The sequence below is a fragment of the Cygnus olor genome, chromosome 10 (genome assembly GCF_009769625.2).
Source record: "Cygnus olor isolate bCygOlo1 chromosome 10, bCygOlo1.pri.v2, whole genome shotgun sequence".
Lineage (NCBI taxonomy): Eukaryota > Metazoa > Chordata > Aves > Anseriformes > Anatidae > Cygnus > Cygnus olor.
In genome coordinates, this window is record NC_049178.1 from 11904412 (window position 1) to 11926491 (window position 22080).

General features: G+C 38.4%; 1 protein-coding gene across 4 annotated transcripts in view; it reads right to left on the minus strand.

Moving 5' to 3' along the window:
- The window catches only part of UROC1 (urocanate hydratase 1), a 40371-nt gene that overhangs the window by 13578 nt on the left and 4713 nt on the right, over nt 1-22080 (minus strand). For 3 of the 4 annotated variants that reach the window (XM_040568392.1, XM_040568395.1, XM_040568393.1), the window contains 13 exons: nt 18546-18676; nt 17391-17484; nt 16208-16267; nt 13513-13641; nt 12772-12833; nt 11648-11714; nt 11043-11186; nt 7349-7437; nt 6842-6904; nt 5948-6127; nt 4346-4443; nt 4010-4082; nt 2558-2679 (listed from right to left, as the gene is read on the minus strand). In XM_040568392.1, the coding sequence (XP_040424326.1) occupies nt 2558-2679; nt 4010-4082; nt 4346-4443; nt 5948-6127; nt 6842-6904; nt 7349-7437; nt 11043-11186; nt 11648-11714; nt 12772-12833; nt 13513-13641; nt 16208-16267; nt 17391-17484; nt 18546-18676 (1312 nt within the window). Of the gene's footprint in view, nt 1-2557; nt 2680-4009; nt 4083-4345; nt 4444-5947; nt 6128-6841; nt 6905-7348; nt 7438-11042; nt 11187-11647; nt 11715-12771; nt 12834-13512; nt 13642-16207; nt 16268-17390; nt 17485-18034; nt 18363-18545; nt 18677-22080 lie in introns of those variants that run through there. The other variant, XM_040568394.1, reaches the window with a different exon arrangement.

Genomic DNA, 22080 nt, shown 5'->3' on the forward strand with positions numbered 1-22080 from the left:
ATTTTCAAGTCAGATTATAATGTACAAATGACTTGCATTTGAAAGTCAAACTGGAGTAACTGCACACTGCAAACTTGAAATTGGCCAGGTAACTGAGCAGAGAGAGACTGCTATCTTTCCATTTAGGCAATATGACAGCAAATATGCATGTAAAACTATAACTACTCTGGGTTAAACATATCATTAAAGAGAAATACAAAATACATTAATTCTTGCAGAGGCAGGCCTTCCACACAGTTTTAACAATTCTAAAAGGACCTGTCAGGGCTTTATGGGTTGGTTCCAAATGAGAGCTTCTAAACATTGCGATGAGGATTAACGTGTCAGCTCTTAGACTCGCAGGGAGCGAAAGACGAAACATCTGCTTGTGCTGTCCTAGTAGGATTGTGCTGCCATTCAGAATTTTCAAGGAAACATCTAGAATGTAACGGGTAGTACTCATTTAGGTTATTACAGACATTTTGTGAGAGTTTACAGGTGTTACTCTAGAAAACCAAATAGTGAAAGAGTTCCTTTCTACCACATTTATAAGCCATCTCAGAATACTTATCATGTTTTATACCTCACTGTGCATGGACTTATAGAAGAGATCCATCTGTTAATTCTATAGATCATCACCAGAAGGGTAGCCAGATGAGCAAACTGCCTACACGGACATATCTCCACACAGCACGTCTGTCTCTCCCAGACAGCTCCAGTAACAGTCATTCTCTGTCCTAAGCTGTGGTGTTGACCACCAGGTTGGTTTTCATCTGTTAGCCCTGGGGAAGTGAAGAATCCTCCCTTTTATTTAGACCTTCCTGCAGCTGAAAATCTTACAGCTTTTTCTAGAAAGAGCTTAACTTTAGATTAGCTCCATGTGTTTCATTTGCTAAACTGCTGCCAGCCCTCAATCCAACATCCCAAAAGGAATCCCTTCCTAAATCAGGCAAGGCTACTGTGTTGCTTCTGGAATTTCATGGGCTCCTGTGCTTTTTTAGGCTTTAAAAAATACTAGAAGACATTGTGTATGCACAGGAACAGTCTTCATCAACACAGAGATTGCTTCCCTTTTGCTCTTGGGAGATATGTGTTGTTGTTAACAGCTCAGCCTTCAAGCTGCCAGAGAGGTAGTAAATTCAAGTTATACTTCAGTCATCAGTGCTGCATCTCTTGCACAAGTGCTAATTTAAAGCTGAGGTGCCTTGGAATTGGAAGCAAGTAAAACTATATAGGATTTTTTTTTCAGTTTGTGAGGTTTAAGCATAAAAATTGATCTCCACAAAAGAGGAAGAATGCTTAACATTGAGTTCAAGGCCAGGTCAAAAGTTTAGACTGAATACAATAGACTTCAGCTTTGTGGAGTTTTCTTTCAACCATCACAACCAATTCTTTTATAAAATTCAAATGCAGGCTCAGATTTTAGATACATATGTATATGAGTATATTCAGACCCTGGAATTTGGTCCAAGCCCACGTCCCACAGGGACTGGACAGCAAGTGTAACAGTTAAGAACGTGAACCCATGAATGGCTGTTTATTTTCTGGCCAAATTCTGTTTTCATTTCTCTTTGAAATCCTATTCCCATTGTCCTGCCAAATACAACAGCAAATCCAATAATAGCATTGCTAGCATTGCCCTTAAGCCTGTTTTCACCTGTTGGGATTTTAAAATGCCATTTTAAAATTTGAATTAAGAATATACATGCAAGAGTTCAATTTTTATTTTATTTTTTTAATGTGGAAGAGAATTCTCTCCTCAGCTTTACATTAATATCTGTATAAACACCCACATCCTATTGTACACACAGTAACTGATCCATTTCTGAATCTTGCAATGCAAACCATCCAAAGGTCATGCACCAGTTCAGTCGTGAGAGATGACTGGTGATTTCAGTACACAGCAGAAAAATAGCTACATTATTTTTTAAAGAAACTACAGTATTTTGATATGGAAGAGTGAAAGTGTAATTCCTAGATACTAGAGCAGTATACACAACCATGAATCCCAAATTGGTTCTACAAATGGCAGAATCAGCTGTCACTTTGTTAACAAGTAGCAAAAAACTTTTAGATCTCAAAATTGTAATCCCAAATAAATGACACTGGATGGAGCACCAAGCCCATGAAATCTGGCTTTCATGCCACCGATCTGCTTACTAACCTCTTACAAACCTCTGTAGATTCCCATACCTCATTCCCCTGAGAGACAGGGGCAAAACAATTTGACTCCTTTATGAAGCTCTTGGAGGCCTAATGAAAGATACTGTTTGCCTTAAATTTCCAAGGTGACAGAGTGCAGGAAAATCTTTAACAAATGAAGAGAAATGCTCTTAGCCAAAACTGAAACAATAGTTTTGGGATCGATAACCTCTCTACATGGTGTTTTTACATCTTACCTACTGGTTACACTCCTTATAGGAGTTTGGGGAAGAGTGAGATCTCCTGCTCACATGGAACAAGCAAGAGACTGCTTTCTATGGTTTCAGCCAAAAGCCATGACATGTTGCACAACTCAGTTCCCTTTTGTCCCCAAAACACTCCCAGTGATGGAGGCATGGGATGTTTGTTGCCTTACCTCCCTGACGAATGGAGTCCTCCAACACAGACATGGCAATTGAGTCAGTGGTAGCAAGATCCTGTGGGTCACCTGAGGTACAAACCCAGCGGAATGGCCCAAATCCCAGGGAAAAAATGTCCCTGGGAAGAGAACATGTTTCATTAACAGATGGTTGAAATTCTTTCTTTATTTATCCTGGCTGCTAGCAGTGCTTTTCTTTCATTAGCTGGAGACGGAAGAATTTCAAACATTTTCAATGAACTAATCTAAACAGAAGCATCAGGAGCCATTAACTAATTAAACAGTGCTGTTTCCTGCAGCCATTGACTGGTGTGTAAAAATACAGTCAGACAACAATTTTGATAGAAATGTTAGACAGTTCAATCAAACAGGTGCACCATCAGATGAATTGCAATTTTGTTTTCTGTTTCATAGAATTTACTATACCTGTTGCCTGGTCTTTTCCTCCTTAAGCCAGGCTAACTCAGAGTACATCTATGCTATCAGACTATTGTAGGTTTGAGAAAATGCCTGAGTCCAGACTCATCTGTTGTCCACACTGTTTACACACAAGAGTAAGACACACTTCATTCGAGCTTCAGAGAATCTGGTGGGTGCCTTACTCTACATTCAAGCTTTTATTCACATGCAAGCTAAGCATGAGTCAGGTGGTGGTATAACCAAGTCTTTCAGTGGATGTCCTGAGCTCAGGTCTTTCTACAAGTAGTGCATGGACAGCTTGAATGAGGAGTGCAGTTGGTGACACAGGCAGAAAAGAGTCTTATTTCAGACGTGTTTTGAGTTCGGTGCAGACAGGCTCCAATGATTTGAAATTATGCTCTACTGCTCTGAAGAGACAAGCTCTTCAATTTAAGCTCTTAGAGGTGAATTTGCAGATAGTTACAATTTGAGGCAGCAACTTGGCTATTTTCTTGAGAAGAGCTACTTAAGGAAAATTGATGCAACAAAAGAGAAAATGCAACTATTCATGTAAAGGAATAAAGAGTTTTGTTTTGGCAATGTTTTAGCTTACTGTTCAGACATCTGGTATCTGTTTTCATAAGGCTTTTTAATCCTAAAAAGGATAAAGCTTTTACACCAAGTTAACAAGACTTGTCATGCCTTTCACCACAAATTATTAGCAAAACACCTCTGCCATCAGAGTCTTATACTAGTCACGCACAACATGTCCCTCTAGATCTAGCACTTCTTTTCATTGTAGCTCTGCTGAAACCAATAGAAAATACAAGCATGATGCTTATAGGACATCCTCCTAAGCTGCACTGGGCACTTCTCCAAAGCAGAGGAAAATTAGACTAACTCTGACATAACACCTGTAAGATCAAATTTCCTACTGCTGTAGTTGAGTCCTTTTCATTGTATACACTACACTGCCAGATTTTCACTAAGTGAAGTCTCCAATAGCCATAAAGCATTAGAGTACTTTAGTCCAAGATCTACCCAACGTACCCCATGATGTGCTGAACGTAGGAAGGATATCTGAATTCTGTTTTATTGGCTCCTTTTTTCTCAACATCAGCACCTATAAAAGGATTTTAGAGTCATCAGTGACTTGACGATGAAGAAAAAAATATTAAATGTATAACCAGACTGCACCTGGGTTCCCATAAAGGCCTTCGCTCAGCCACAGAGGAAGTAAGGGACCCCAGAGAACAGTGATAGAACAAGAGGGACTAAAGAGTTGGCATAACACTGTGACCAACCCTATCCTACCAGAGAATAGGGATGGAAAGAAGTATTCAGAATTGCTCTTGTTCCCACCTAAGAACTCCAGAATCTACTCACCAGCCCTTTGAGCTTCCAAGAGAAATGCATTGCCATAATCCCAAAAAAACATGCCCTTATCAGCTAGTCTGTTAATAGCAGCCACGTGTCTCCTCAGACTGAAATTAAGAATGAAACCATTATTCCTGATTGATTAAATATCAAAGAGAATCATATCATGAGCTCACTAAAGGCAGGGAAGCAGTGTGGAGACAGATGGAACTAAAAAAAACAACACAAAACAGACATAAACCCATAAGATATATAAGATATTTTCGATCTCTGTAGCGCCTGTTATCCCCAAATCTTGAACTGGTTCATAGCCATTGTAATTAACAATTAATTAACAGTGAAGGGTCATATCTTTCAGCAAAGAAGTGCAGCCAGATCTGAGGACTGAAAGTAATAACAGCTTATACAAACATTCAAAACAATTCAAAGAGTTCAGAGAGAAAGCCTGCAAAGACAAAAATTTAAAATGGCCAGACATCACTGTTCTGGCCTCTCCCTTGGCCAGAACAGCCCAGTTTTCCCTTTGCTTCCAATAGTGGACTATACCCTAGGACTATCCTCTCTGATACCTTTCTCACTTAGTAATATCCAATTCTAATCTCAATGCATAGTTGCATATGGAGTTGTACATGCATAGGTGTAACCTCTTGGAACTCTAAAAAGGTAAACCAATGCCTAACAAATTAAATTGTGCTTGTTTAGGTCATACCAGACTCTTCCAAATGAGTCCTTCCAAGAAATTTACCTGTTACCTTTGTCTTAGAGTAGTACATATGATACAGACTTGGGAAACTGGAAAGGTCTTTGTAGGTTCCTAATCCAAAATCAAATAGATTACATGCCCATGTTCTAGCTTCTACTAGAAAATAGCTCTCCAGTGAGAATATTTAAGGTGAACAATAACAGAGTCATAATGTCTCAAAAGTACCAGCTGAGAACAACAGTACAGTCTGCTGCCTCTATACCACAGTTCTTTATTTATAGATAAATTATACTAAATTTTTCCCTTTATAATATCCAATTCTAATTTCACTGGCAAACTTGTAAATCAGGAGTAGCTCCCTGAAATCAAAATGCTAAACAGAACTTAGTTACAGTTGCAGAAAGCTGGGAGGACTCATTGGGAAAGTTTGTTCCCTTGTTATATCCTTCCATAAAAAACTATCACCAGCCACAGATGGAAGTGTGGTAGGCTACATGGATTCCTGGCTTACCAATTGCTGTTTTATGCCTTAGTCAGTGAACCTAAACCAACTGTTAGTCTACATGGAATTGTATTTATTGCCCTGGATGTTTAAAACTTAATGCAATTTAGGAATATTTAGAAGTGAAATAAATCATAAATCATTCAGGCCTCTGGATTTTGTATTCTAGTGACGACTCCTAAAATGGTAGGTAGGTGACTCGTCTGCCAGACTTTGTGTAACACCTGTGTAAGTACAAGTCAGCAGTTACTAGTGTTATTGGTACAATATCTCTACCCCAGCTTTCTACTGAAGGGCAGTATCTTATACTTAATTCAGTGAAACTTCTTGTGAAAAAGACAAAGATCCAATCACTTGCAGAGCAACCAAATTTAAAGGTTAAAGCATGCATCAACAAAACATTTACCTCTCTTGTACCATGGTCCGGAACTTCCCTGGATTGGTGGACAGGAGCTGCTTTGCTTCCTCAAAGCCAAGCTGGACTGGATAATATCCCCCACTGAATGGGTTATGACATGAAGTTTGGTCAGACCCCAGATCAACTAGCAGCTCTCCTGTTGTGTCCAGCTCATACACTAGCCTCTCCCTAGAGGGAAGGGAAGAGAATGAATGAAATGTTTGAACAAAAGCTGTTATCTCACATTGAAGCTCCTCTTTCAGGTGAACTCCTTCCATCTAAAGAAGTTGTTTATAAAGGTATGCCCTTGGCAAGCTGTCTTTTAGCATGCAGGAAGTGGGAAACTAAAAGTTGCATGCAAATCTTCGTCACCATATACTTCACATTTCCCTGCACAGGAATGCCAACAGGTAAGTCAAATGCCAGTATGATGTATCAGTCATATATTGATCAGTTTCAACCCTTGGTGTATGGTGTAACAGCAAGGTTTACCATTGGATAAAGCCACAAGAGTGCTAGAATTTACATCCATTATTTGATTGTTTTTATTCAATTGATGCCTCAATACTCCTATTCTTCACTGAAGTCAAAGACATTTGCTGGCTAACCAAATAGCAAAAGCTTAGGAGATAGAGAAATTCCCTCTTCATCCGAAGACGAATCTTAGTGATTTCTTTCCCTAAGAAATTCACTGTTCCGTGAGGAAAGATGATGCATTTCCCATGCAACTGGAAACTGGGACACAAGGATGAAAATCCCTCTTTTGACAATACAGTTTTTCATGAATATCTAGAGCCATGAACTCAGCACTACATTTAACGTTGCTTCTATTCCAAGTCTGAGAACTAATCCCGGGTTGACTTAACAAGCAAGAACATTAATATGTCCATATATACTACTTACCACAGATCTACTACATTCCCATGGTAACCCAAACTAAGGGCAATTTTATTCTTTCTTGCATCTCTAGAATAGAGTTTAAAAAAGACAGGTTGAAGAAAAAGTACCTCATGTAATTCTATCTCACAACATACAAATTGCAAACAAAACTATAAGTCTGTATGTTGTTTCCAACACTGACCTAGGCAATAAAACTTTTGACCTTTATGCAGCTTGATTGTTCAAGTGTAACATTATTTGTAATTGCTATATGCATAATCACGAAAAAATGAAGACATTTAACATATAAACTATATGAAGCACTGGTAATGGCAAGTTGTAATCATTGGTAATCAGTAACAAGGAAAGCTGCTGTTTGGAAGAATAGATACGCATTCGAAAGCAGACCTGGGGTAAGAGGAGGTGTCCTTCAACCCCTCCCTCTGTGCATACTAAAATAGCACAATGCAGTAAGATGTAAAGCAAGGATTAGGGAGTAGAGATAAAGTGACTGAATGTTACAAATCATACCTAAGACTAGCAATGCAATGGTCCAGGTTGTTAGAGATTTCCATGAGCCAGCCCTGCTTGTAACGTTTCAAAAGCGCTGCTTCATCAACCTAAGACAAATAACAGAGGATCTTAAAACTCCTGTTTCTCCCATTGAGTCCCTTTTACCTTTTTTTTTTTTTTTTTAAATAAGAAAGTAGCAAGTGAGTGAAAGGAATAGCCCTACATTGGCCTTAGGATGAAGTGATTGTCCAAATACTTCTTTTCCATCTTTGATATTTACCAATCCCATTCTCTATTATTTCAGGCTAGAAGCAAGAAAAAACCTGACCTATCACTTCCTAAACATATTTTACAAACCAGAAATTCTCATTAAAATTGTGCAAATGTTTATATTGATGATTTTCATTGAAAACTGTAAACTTTTTTTTTTTTTTTTTTTTAAAATAACTCAGACTTTTCTGCCAGACTGCCCAGGACAAAAGAATGGTTTGCTTTTGACCCTCACTTTTGTACTTCGACTGCTGGTTGAAAACCTCAACCAAATATGGGAAAAAAAAGAAGAAAGTATTTTCTTGTCCCAGCTGGCTGGTGCCTCTGTGAAAAATGGAATGGATCAAAACAAAACTACGTCTTCAATCCCCTCTTGCTTTGAGCTTTGAAGCTCCAAACAAGCTCAATCCCAAATTGGTACTCTTCTGGAACCAGTTTGTGTGTATGCACCAGAGACAGCAGGATAAAAATATAAATGGATAGACAAACTGTGGAGGCTTTGGCACAGATTCCATATTAATGATTCAATGCACAAACTTGTACATCATTAAGACATTTATAATGAGTTATCAGTGGCATAAAGCAAGTGGCAAAATTAATTCAAGCCAATTTTCTGTAATGGCAACTGATTTAGACACCCAGAGTGTTGTGTGTGCGCACAAGAATGCGTAACCTGAGTATCTTACAATATTACATTAAAGCATTTTTACTTCTCTATAATCCACCCCCATCATTTCCATTTCATTATTTCTCATTAACAAAGTATTTATATGTAAATTAAATAAGTTCTGTATTCAGGAGTTGCTTGAACACCAGGAAACCTTTTCTTCCCCAATTATTCTTAGCATGAGAAACCTTCCATCATTTCCCACATCAGTAATAAAGACTATCCTTCCAAAACCCCAGATTATGATAATAGCAGTGTCACTACCAATAGAATTATTCAACAAAAAGTCAGGTGCCGTGGGGGACAGCTGCTTTGGGAATTATTTAAATCATCACAGGGGAAAAGGATATTAAATGGTCCGTATGAATTACAGGAACGGGGTTCATTTAAAGCTCTGCATAATACAGATCAGATCTATTTAAATCTGTTACCACATCTTATATACTTTATTTCAGACCTCTCTGACAGTCTTGGAAAGTCTTTCAGACTTGCTGGCACACTCAAAGCTAGCTTCCTTTGAACCATCTTTTCAAATATGGGATCTTTTTTTTTAAAGCTCGGTTTTAAAAATTGCACAAATATGATGAGCTAATGTCACCTCCAGTGTAACCCTAGAGAGCTTAGCACGGCTCAGAGGAGATCATCTGGCCCTCCACACAGCTATTTCATAAAATTACAATCTGCTTCATGTCAAATAGAAGAGGTAAAAGACTTGCACCATTAATCCCTTCTGTCTGAGCTTCGGAAGCCCTGGCTGACAAAATGACATCTCTTGCACAATTCATCAATGCCATTTGCATAAATAGTTCCTTAAATAAATAATATGTACATATATATAGCTATCCACATGTGCTCCTGAGACTCATTTCCGACAAGGATCATCTCACAGGAGATAAAAACCAGGCGATATTCAGTCTCCTGAACAAAATCATCTGCAGCCGTGGAGATGAAAAGGACAAAGGACTGCTTTGAATAGCATTCATTGAAATCTCTCCTTTTGTACTCTAGCATTTGAAAGTTCATGATGACAGAGTCAAAGTCTGAACAAGATAATTTATTCAATAATAATTTATTCAATAGTAAATTTGATCTTCATGGACTACCTGATGAGATCTCAAACACATGCAAAATTCACATTGTGCTAAAAAATATTTTTGCACCATCATTACAAAATAGATGAAATCCTAACTTTCCATGAGTAAGACTTCTGCTAGCCAGAGTGGGACAGATTTTCTGCGTGCCACGTAAGCAGTCTGACCCATTATGTTTTGAACTTACAATTATTACAGGTTAGATTGCAATATTCTTACCCTTTTGATTGCAGCAAGTGGCATGTCCATAGCAGAGGTCTGCCAGCTAATTCTTTTTATAAGCTACTTTGGCTGAGAAAGCTAAACTCCCACTCTAGTGTGCTCTGAAGTTATTTTCTCAAAATCTTTCTTCCTCTGGAGCAGTAACAAGAGCTGATTACCTACCAATCAAAGAGCTCAATGCATTTTGGTCAGCTCTTATAACTGTTCCACTAAGAATGTTTCCCCAGTGTACTGAATTCAAAGGCTGTCATGAAGAAGGAAATGCATGGAAGGGTTTATTACTTCCCAATAGTCACTATCGTTAAAGAAATTCACTACCATTTTCACAGAATTGCAGAGCAACATTTTCAGTTAAAAACTGTTGCAATGATTTTATAGTCCATTCTTCTGATTTGTTAGAACAGAATTCTGTGATAAGCATAATAGCTGAAAAATGCAAGCATTAGGAGACCCTAACGTTACTTTCTTTATATAAAAATCTATTTTACTTGAAAACTATACATATGAATACTTATCAAAACTTTGTTCAGGTTCAGCATCAGATATAGGATACTTAGAGATATCTATGTATCCAGTGGATCCTACCGTACACTATTCTAATCACTCGAACATTAGCAATCTTTGAATCACAGATCATTATTAGATTCTCTTTGTTTATGGGAGGAAACAGCTGGGTTATTTTAACATATTTGCAACATAAATATTACATCAGGATGGAAGACTCTACAAAACAATATAAGCTGTGGGTGAACTTCAGGGAACAGCGAAAATGATAACACAACTTCTCCCCAACAGCATTTTCTCTAAGCAGAACTTACCTTTGTTGTCTACCAAGATAGCCTACAACTGAAATTCTCATCAGTGTTTGTAATTACCCTCACCGTTTTCACACTGAAGCCAACTTTAAGTTTCCCAGTTTTACAAAATCTCATTGACTTCAGAGAATGGCAACACTAAGCAAATTTGTTAGTCCCAACCTGGATGACTGAATCATACCACCATTTTTAACAGGTATTTTCTCTGCACCTGATAAGGGTGTTAGAGGAATTAAAGGTTAATTGTAATATAACTAATACTTTTTTAACCTAATAGACTTTTTGGCATAAAGAGGATATAGTTCCCATGGGAATTGCCTGTGGAAGTTATATCCTTTCACACATGTAATGATAGTAGTTCCAGTGCTGAGTATGGCTTATCTAACAGAATTGTTCTGCATTATTTTTGAAGCAACTATAAGAAGTAACAGTTCATATCTTTACAGTACAACCCAGTGGGCAAACAGATAGAGGGTGGAATAGCAGTGAAAAATGCTCAGCAATGGAAAGACATACAGATCTTGGAAGGCAGTATCTTTTTTTGAGTTTTGCCTGACAGGGTTGTTTGAGGAACACATCTGATCAGGAGAATGAGGCTTCTAAATCAGCACATGAAGACAAGAAGACAACAAAAGAATTGCTCTCACCTCTGCAATGATCCCCACACACCCAGCAATGACTGCAGCCTTTGCTTGAGCCCCACTCATCCCTCCAAGACCAGAAGTAACAAACACCTTTCCGGATAGGTCTTCTGCCTTCAAGTAGCGACGGCCTGCATTCAGCACTGTGAGCTACACACAGCACAAAATAGAAATTATCAGGAGGTATTTCTTCTAGAGTCACCAAAATTTAATGAAAAATGCCACATTTTCCCAATTAATTTCCACAGATACCTGTAACACGTGGCTGTTTGCAAGCAGGACTGTTAAAGGGACTCACGGGCACTTATTTCCTACGTCCAACTGACATTCTGTTCCTTTTGGTCAATTCATACTTCATTTACTGTAGCTAGATGTGATCTGAGATTGAGAGCTTGATAACAGATTCCTTCAGGTCTGCTTTCTGCTTAAGAAAGCAGACCTGAATGGACTGAGTAGAATGACACCAACTTTTTAAGGAGCAGGCAATGAGAATTTCTTTGGTAATCAGAACATCCTCTCACAGCAGTCCATGCCACTCCAGTCACCAGCCACTGCAGGGGACACCCTCCTCCAACAGCTATCAACAAATAAATCTTTCCTGAATTTCTTACCACAGTCCCATGGACTATTCCCTGAGGTCCAATGTAGCAGTAGCTTCCTGCAGTCATCTGGCCGTACCTGGCAATATCAATGAAAACAATGATACCACAAGTTACTCAGGCTGGAAGGAGGGCTGTATACATCTACATATATTTCTAGCATAACAAAAACAAAACAAATAAAGCAAAGAAAGAAACAAGTCAATCTCCTGTGTTTCTTTTTGATGTTAAAGATCTGGCATTATTAAATTCCTAACTTAACTGACCTTCCTCATTTGCAATGCACAAACAGGCTTTCAGAAGATCATTTAACTCTTTAAATTATTGAGTTCCAAAATGTGTAGAACAAAAGAATTGAGTGTAAATTTAATTTTGTCTTTTAGCATAGCAACTAAGACACAAAAAGACTCCTTTTCCCATTTGGGCATATACCACTGGATTTTAGTGGCACTCCCACTTTTAAGTCACAATTGTTTTTGAGGTTGTAACCCCAAAATCATTGTCCACATTCCTACAAAATCCCTGAGAAAGCGGCAGTGAACATACTCTGCTCATGCCCTTTCCTTTCCTCCAGCATTCTGGTCTATACACACCCAGCTCTCTCATAGCTTAAATTGATTCTCTCCATCGTACACAGCAGAATAACAACCCTGTGCTCATCAAGTAGATGAGCATTCAAAAAAAACGGGTAAATAATCATGTCAAATATATTAAAAAAATATAGCTTTCTACTTCAAAGCCTTTTCTTAGTGTAGAATTAAAGGAAAACTTCATAACTTATGCTTTTTTTTTTTGGTTAATTGGTTTTTCGAAGATTGCAAAACCACTGCCAAGTGTAACTAGCCCAGGCTATAATTAGGTTATGATTATGGCTTCAGGCTGTAATTCAGCCAAGTCTTACACATAAACCTAATACTAATTCCCAGCAGACCTCAATGACAACCTTATATATGTGGCTGAACATAACTCAAACTCCTAAGCAATTGCACTTAAGTGTACATTAATGCTTTGCAGCATCAGGACTTTATGCAGTACAGTTGAAATCCACCTGCATTGGAGATTTTAATCAGCCACTGCTCTATGTCTGAGTTAAATTTTAGATAAATGTTTTATATATTTTAATAGTATCTTCTTACATTGTTACTCCCAAAGCAAACATTTTCTCATATTCATCTCTGGTAGAATAGTTGGGAATAACCTAGGAAAACAATCAAAAAGAAAATCCAGATAAGCAAATTAAAGATTTAAGCAGATCTTTTCACCACCTGAATTTTCTGTGGTCAAACACACACAAAAAAAGATGAAAAAACAGGAGTAGTAATTCAGGGGTTTTATTCTGTGCATTCTAGTATTACACAAAAAAAGGATGTCTGGTCTTTCCATCAGCATGACTTTCATACAAGTCTTAAAGAACACAGTTGTCTAGCCACAAAACTAGCCTACAGAGAGATGAATATTGAATAGGTCAAGACAACAGGCAATGGACCAGCAGGCCCATTTGTCTAGCTTGCCTTCTGAGCAAAGCAGTCCAGGTATCTGAGCATTTGATGCAGGTCATCTGTTTGACTGTTGAGGGCTTTCATGTCTTCCAAAATGAGCCTAGATTAATTGTTTTGGTCAAGAACATGTATAGCTCAGGCTGAGTCAGAACATAAATCCTCTGACAAGGCAAGAATTGTTCCCTCCATCACTGCAGAGCAGCCCACTTGAGTTGAGAGTGACTGTACTGGAATAAATGCTGCAGAATTTAGACCCCAGATTTTTGGTGTGCTATATTGTAAGTTCAGGTAGCACAAACAATGTTTAATTCTGCAGAGACATGGAAAATAAACCAAAGAGGAGAAATAAAGGAAAGAAAACAAGATGTTAACACCTACCATGCCATTAGTAATGATTAACCGAGGAGCGTATCGATGGCTGGGAAAGAGTCCCAGAGGATGTCCACTGTACATTACTAATGTTTGCTCTTCAGTCATTTCTGACAAATAGTGCATTACCAACCAGAACTGAAAGGAAAAGCAAGGAAAGTGAGGGAATCTGTTTCTATCTTGCATTATGTTTCTTCATGAAGCTGCTAAACTGAGTATGAAGGCAGCTACAGAGATAATGAGGTGTATTGATGTACAGAATAACAGCCAGAGCTCTCAACACATTCTTGCTTTTAATAAAGTCCATTAAGAGACACCGCTCAGCAGGAAACATAAATCAACTAGCAAAGGTCTGAATAAGTTCCAGAGTAATTTCTCCAGTACAAACCCTAGAAATGCTTTTCTAGCTTTTCAGTGCATCATTTTTAAAGCCATTCTAATTTTATCTTGAGGTTAACCATTTGGACCTAGCAATTTTCTGGCAATCTTTCCAAAAGCAATCTGTGAAATTTTCACTAAAAAAGAGATCAAAACACCCATGTATAATGTCGATCCTAACCTGATATGGTTAATTCAACATCTTCTGGTGCTTGTCATCTTTTCAAGAGATCATCATTACAGTATGCACTTAATGAAATAACTTCTCAAAAAGTAGCTTTCACTATGGACAATGAAGAGAACCCTTGAGACACCCCGGAATCTGTAAATAAATGCATCTCAAATCTAACTGCATAATTCAATAGTTACTCTTGATCTGTGCCAAAAAGTAGATTGATCATCTAAACTTTTATAAATTTAACTCACATCCATCATCATCTACGACAAAGCCCATTATATTCCATGGGAATTTTAGCATGAGACAACCAGGTCCAAGAAGAGCAGCTGTTAACTGCTGTTAACACATTTAACTTCTGTGGCTGCCTTTCACCCATATTAAAGTGGTACAGATTTGAAGCTAGTCCCTTCTAACCCAGATAATTTCTAAGATGGGTTTAGCAAGTTAAGTTGGTCAGGAAAGAATTACTTGTGGTTTTTTGTTTGCTTTTTCATTTTGTTTGTTTCATAAAAAGTTTTGAACTTGTTCCAGTACAGAACAAGTAACTAGCTGTGAAAACTTTAGCAGGCTGGGAAAAACTTGTAACAAAACCAGAAGCTGTGAGATACTTAGATTTTTCTGCATTGACTGAAAGATACAACTAGTAAGTAGGAAGGAAAAGGAAGATGGAGTCTGTATTTCGTAGCCTGCAAGCTTGCAGACAAGTTAGTAAGGGGAAATTTACCTCTGGTCATGTTTTTCTCTTTAAAAGTCATTCAAAAGAAAGCACCAGCCTGTGTGGATGATATAAACCAAACTCAGCCTTTTCCCTAGGAATTTTGCAATGACAGATTTTCAAAAAGGATGTTGTTTTCAAGCCTCAGAGGACAAAATGTTCCATCATAACTGAATCATTCATGTGATTGCTACTCTAAGCAAGCAAAAACAGAAAGGTTTTGTTTGCTCTGCTGTGAAACAACTGCAGGTCATAGCTCTAACCTGGATGAGAACAAGAGAAGAGAAAGTATTTCTGACTTTGGCAGTGCTTCTACTTCACCTTGCAGCCCAACATCTGCCTTCGGGATGTCAGCCCAGGCAATGCCACTATATGAACTGCTGGCACTGGACACATGAGAAATGCTGTAAAACTCTCATGCAACATGTTAACTGGCATAACTGACATTTATGAATTAACACGGAATAAAGAAATGGTGTGCATTGCCATAGTACCTTTATTGTAAAAAAAGTCAGAACAGTTTTACCTCAACAGCTAAGATTTCCATTAAACTCCCATTTAGCGGATTTGGAAACTGAAGCATGATTTTTTTTTCTTAGCTACAGATGAAAATCACAAAGAAGAAAGACCAGGTCTCTCAGTTCTGTGCTACAGTGAGGAATCCATTTATTTTTTCCTTAATGAGGAACGTCATTTACAGGTTAGTTTTGCTTGGAATTTTTAATAAACATGAAGCCGGATTCAGGTAAAGCCACAAATACCTCAAAATGTTTTTCACATGCATTTTGCGGTTGTTGGATTAAAGTAAGTGTATTTAGTGCCACTTTTGGATAGACAATTATACCTTAAACATCCCAGTTCAGATTTCAGACAGGACTTTACCCACCTGCCATTACTATCAGAAGTTCAGAGTTAGGCCTGAAAATAAAGTGCACTATGACCTGACCAGCTAGCATGTAAATATTTTCAGCTCATCTGATTTTATTGGAAAAAGACTAAGGACTACACTTTCTTAAAGCCATATTGTTTTCTTTTTTTATTCCACTATATATTGTGCAAAAGTACCACAAACAGGCAAGCAGAAGTTATATGTTGTTTCCTAGAATTTATTTTGCCTCTAAAACTATCTGTGCAAAGTACAGGCACATACACATGCATCAGAGAAAGACAAAGAACTTTTACATCATCTTACACAGCTTGATATGTTTAAAATACAGTATTTTTATTGGGCTGTCTGTGCTCTCCTTACTAAATAAAGCTCTCCCCATCTATGCAGTTCATAACTGGGCATTCCTCTATCCAGACAGGATGTTTTGGAGTATTGTGAGACAATGACTGCCAAGAATTATCACAAACTCTGCCTAAGCAGAATGTGCCTGGGGGACATTGAAATGGGTTTCATGAAAGAAGCTGCAAAGCCAGCAGTGTCCTACCTGTGCCCAGTTGCTGAAGACCTGCCCATTTCCTCCGTAAGTGACAAGCTCCTGGGGAAACTGAGAAAGACAATTTAACAATAATAACACAATTATTTTTCTGAAATGTTTCACATTATCTCCAAGGTATTTTTTTTAAAATCTCAATAATGAATTCTTTCTATAGCTTACAGCTTATTGCACTGACACTATCAAAAACAGAGAATACCATCCAAAAAGTTATAGGTTAAGCAAAAAAAAAAAATCATTAAAATTCTTTTTCAAAGTAAGCCTTTGTTATTGTTACAATGGCATTTTGGTGATACAGAATGCTAGAAAGTAATTCCTGGATTGCAGGTTCTACAACAAACATACACAGCAGTAAACTCCCTTAAACTGACCCTGAGTGAGCTTACAGTTTGGTTGCCACTAGATTTTACAGCTGGAAGAGTCTAAGACCAGCAGGGCATTGCTGAACGGCCTCTCCCCTGCCATTTGTAGAACAGATGCATTACACTGGATAGTGCTTGTAAAGAGGGACTTCGTCCTGTAACCCTCTAGTAAATCTGTCCTTGGGGGCTGAGCTTGCCAAGCTACAGGAAATATCAACACTAATTTTTCAACATATGTTGTAGAAGCAGCGTACTAAGAGCTGAACTCTGCCTATCTCACAGATAGCAACCAAGCTCCTGTATATAGTGGGAGATGGAGTGAGCCTTGTTAGTGCTGCAGGAGTCCTCAGAGGTCTAAAATAGGACCAGAACCCCGTGTGCAGAATGAAGAACAATGCACAGCACAAAACTAAAGAACTTAGCAAGTAAGACCCAAATCTCAAGGTACCAAAACAATCACAGGAAAAGGGTAGAATCACCTTTACTCTATTGCAAGGTTAGCCTCGCAGAAATGATCATTCTAGCACATCACTCTGTAAAGAGTGCCTTAGCACTACTAAAATTGGCCTGCTTAGCTAACACAGCTGCCAGCTCCACATGTACAGAGACTGTCATGTACCTTGGGGCACAGAATCATCAAAAGGCTTCTGAACAACTGAAATCCTATTCAATCCATTGAAGGAGCATCATTTGCGCAAGGATTAATTTCACCTATATGCTTAAATTCTCCAATTTTTATGTGAGCAGGAAGAAACTTGCAGATTTGTTTCTGTTCTATGCATCCAGCTTCCTTTATTATCACCGTAGCTTACCTGAGCCACTGAGGGATCCAGATTATTCATGATCATCAGCATAATGGCAGCAGCTGACTTGGTCTTGCAAGGATAGTCTTTGATGGGGTACGCTCTGAAATGGTATTCATCAGACTTCAGGAGTCACACAAGGGACTCATAAGGGTAACAACAACACACACCACAGAAATATCCCTGCATGCCAACACATCCCTTTGAGTTACAGGTTTTTATTCAGGAGGGATTAAAAAAATGAAGGAGAAAGTGCAGATCTGATATGACATGTACCTTAACAGGAAAACAAGGTTTCAATTTCTATCAGAACTAAGCAAAGAAAAAAAAGATTATATTCAGCTTATCATTTGCTGAATCAGTTAATCACAACCGGTTATAAATATGGTAGCCACAAGCTCTCATTGCTTTTCTACGAGAATTTTTTGGGTCACACTTGCACTGGCCTCTATAACCCAATTGCCAGGTAAAGCAGCTCAGTCCGTCCTGCAATACCACGAAAAAGAGCAATGGGATAAATTGTCTTCAGGCTCATCAGCCCTTGCTATTTAAGATCCTATCTAAGAAAAAATGCCCAGCTTGAAATTCGGTTCCAAAGAAGCTCTCAAACACTTAACTAGTTAGGAGAAATATGCAGTCCAGCTCTGCAATACCTTTCAGACTCTCTTCCAGTTGTTGTCCCCGTAGCTGATTTCTGCAAGAGCTGACCCCAGCCTAGTATGGACAGCATAGAAATATGTATGTCTGTGGAAATCAGAGTGCTTTCTAGTTGCCTGCTTTATTCAGATTTATGTACAGACATTAACCAGACCCCTGCTGGATGCAAAAAGGAATCAATCAGTCTAAAAAAAGCAGCTAGCCCCTGGCAGCCCTCTCCAAAATTGTTCTGCTTCACAAACATTAGCCCCATCAGCCCTATAATGAAGCAATGCTCCAAGATCAACAGGCACAGCATATTAAAAACCAGGGTCAGCTACAGGTTCCAAGGAAGGAAAAAAAAATGCACTGCCTCTCTTTTAAGCCCAGGAAGACTGGAAAATAACCAGCCTCTCACAGCAGGTCCCAATGCCATCCACAGTGCTGTCACTATTTAAAGTCAGTTCCACAGGTGAAAGCTGGTAAGCAAATGGTAGCCGAATGCAGTGTGAACCCCTCAGTTCTTACCTCATCTCAATATCTGGAAAGAATCTGTACATGTAGATATGTCCATAGAGCCTGAGTTCTTCAGCAAATTCCAGCACCAACTTCTTTTGTATTTCAGGTGGGAAATAACGCAAGGCGTTACGCAAAGCAAGCTGCCGGGGGGGGGGGGGGGGGGGGGGGGGAGAGACAAAATAATTGAGGTGAAAGAGAGGTGGAGGTAAGTGGGTGGCCCTGAATTTTATCAGCTGGAAACATGCCCCAGCTCTCACAAAGATGATTTAATTTAAAAGGCCAACCTCACACCAGGGCAGCTTCCATTCCTGCTTTCCCATTGAAATATTTCCATCTGCATCTTTCCTTGTAAATTCATTTGCTGTACATATATAACTTTCCCCTTCCCTCCCACCCCCCAAATCTTTATGGAAAGACCTCAAAGATTTGTTATGTGGCGTTCAATCCTACAGACACTTGACACAGATGAATCCCTTCCTACAGTGCTAGGGGGCACTGAACTACCAAGGAAAACATTGTCCAGAAATCGTTATCCTGAGATCCTGAACTCTTAGAGGCACTGAAGACCTTACGATACTTTCTATTCAAGAAAGGAACCTTAGCCTTGAATTATGAGACTTAACAGATGAAGATGTTCTTGGCCTAAGTTTTATTAAAGATTCACTACATTTAGCATACTAATATATTGCAGAGGGTGGTGGTTTACATTATTTTATTGAAGCTACACATATCACTTCTAAATTAGCTAAAGTGATTAGTAGGCATTGAATTAAATTCTGCAGATGATACTAAGTGGCTTATAGTCCCTATGGCCTTCGAAGACATTACCCATATTTTGCAAAGTACAGGGTGTCCTTTTGGATGAAAGAAATCATAAATAAATCACCATCTTTAGTAACAGTCTGATAGTTAAGTCGTCTCTGTATTCCATGTTCCACTTGATTAAAACCATAATGAGAATAAAGACTTTGTAATCTTTAAAAAGCCAATTTCATGCAAAGCTAGAAGCTCTTATAAGTTCCCCAATAAATGAAAACACTCTCCAAATGACTCTTAACTGAAGAGATTCACAACTCACGTGGAATTTCCACATCTTCATTAGGATGATTTTTAAGGAGTTTTGGAAAGGATAGAAAGGGATCAAAGTTGCTTCCTGATCTGATAACAGCCTACAAAACAACCAGGAAAGCCCAGTTTTGGAGACTGCTGACTATAGCAAGGATAATTCATGTTTGTAAAACCTGCTGTTGGAAGATCAAAGAGTTATGGAAGTATTTACTGGAAGAAGTGAAGGGGTTGCACATAGTACAGAAAATAGGTATCTAGAACAAAGGCGCATAGAGCCATGCAGCCTAGGTAACTTTACTCTCCTTATTCTTCTGGGAGGATAAAACATGCTAGTATGAAATCTGAAAAGCTCTACAAAGCCTTCTTCTCAGCTCAGTGACAAACCTCCTCATTTAACATGAGTATACTCCATCTCTTATGGCTAGAGTTCTCCAGTCTCTTCATCACATTGGTCTCAGTACCTTAGAGCAGACAAAGTACAATGCCCTGAATCTACAAACACCCCATACTAAGAGACATTCCTGTTGGCGTACTTGCTACTGAACAGGAACACAGGTCAGACCCTTTCAGACCAGCAACACTAAGCCTGCAAATGGGCTTGGCTATTCTACACAGAGAATGACAAGGGGTAAAACCCACTTAAGACAAGCAAACACAAATTCCACCTTCATATACTGCCTTATTCTCCAGCTAGATAAGCAGTTTTTTTTCAAAAGCAGGCTATTAAACACAAAAATCCCAGCTATATACACACTGTGACAAAATACGAGGGGATTTTCAAAGTCAGTATCTCAGAGGCAAGCAGCCATCACAGGGGCTCTAGCTCTAAGAAATTCCTACAGTGAGAATGAAATCAGCTGTACACCTTGCAACAACAAAATCAAGTTCTACAAGAGGAGAACAGTGATATTTTTTTCCCCAGAAATTAAAAAAAAAAAAAAAGTTGCTGCATTTGGCATTTTGGCTACAGAGAACTATCAGGATGAAAGTATTTTACTTCCATTCTGGCAAGGATCATCTTGATCAATATACTATTTGTATTATAATGAAACTGATGGGCAAATATTTTTCTTTGCTCTAAAAATATAAGAAGGCAAAATCTGTTTGGATTTTCAAATAAATTCACTTTGACTGAGCCCCCGTACTGTTAGTGTTCCATGTTAGCAGAAGCCTGAATTTTGATGATGCAAACATTAATGAAACATGAACTTCAATGTTACATGAAGGGTGAGAAGGGCTCCTGGGCTGCACAGACAATAGAGAGCTGATCTTATAAAAGAAGACTAAGACTGTGGCTTGTTTATCTTAACAGAACAAAGCTGACATTTGATTGCTGTCTTACTGCTGGATAAGTGTCAAAGCAGGAAGGAGCTTCAGGGAAATGCTGGGAGAAGAATAAATAGCTGTAAATTAGCCATGAAGAAATGTAGTCTTGAAATTCAAGGAATTTAAATAATGAATTCTGAAGCAGTCTCTCAATAGCAGTGCTGGGTCCCTTAAAATTGCTTAGATGGAGCCTGACTGCTTCATGAAAAAGCAATTGCCATGTGCATCAGGGAGAATTTTGCATATTCATGATTGAGTCATAAACTGGATAACCTGAGAAGGGCATTTAAGGAACAAATTTAAATAGACTGATCATCAGGCTTTCATGGAAATTCAATACAAGGCCATTATTCCTTAAGTTTTAATAAAACACCATACAAAATATTATTTTGAGCTTTAAGTAACATTAGTTTTACCCATAACTGACACATTCCACCCTGATGTTAGAAAGCATGCATTTGATATTTAGGTGTTCCTGTTCATAGTTTCCTCAGACAGCAGCATGAGCTGCACTTATCTGCTCAGCACCTCTGAAAAAACATGTTTGAGATCACTTATATCTGGAAAAATATATTAAAAAAATCACTTATACTTCTGAAACTGATACGTTGCTTTTAAAAACCTACTGTGAATTTTTTGAGTTACTGATTCAGTTCAGCTCAGTGCAATGCAAACATTTGATGGAGAATCTTGCTCTTAGATCTACCCGGCAGAGCTAACATTTAATTTTTGTTCATAAGCTCTAGTCATTAATAGAGGGTCCTTTTTTGATTCTCATTGGCATTTACACAGCAAACCAAGATCTTGCTGCCATTTAGTCAAGATTCAGTGACTCTTAATGTCAGCTAAATACTCAGAAGAACCCATGAAATCCTGCTCCAATTGATCATCTGTACATTTTTTTTGCTGTGGGATTTTCTTGAGAAACCAAGTATGCCAGCTTGTTGGTCCATTGGTGTTTGTTGAAGAGCCAGTGCCTCTCTGAGAATGGCATTCAGTCTCCTTTTCTAACATCTTGATCAGGACTTCTAGTTTAAGGATCGTAAGGAAAAAAAAAAAAAAAACACTATGATTTGCATTCACCCCATTTACTGAGGAGAAAGGGAAGCATGAAGAGAAGAAATGAGAAACATTCTTAGTTCTGCTCTTT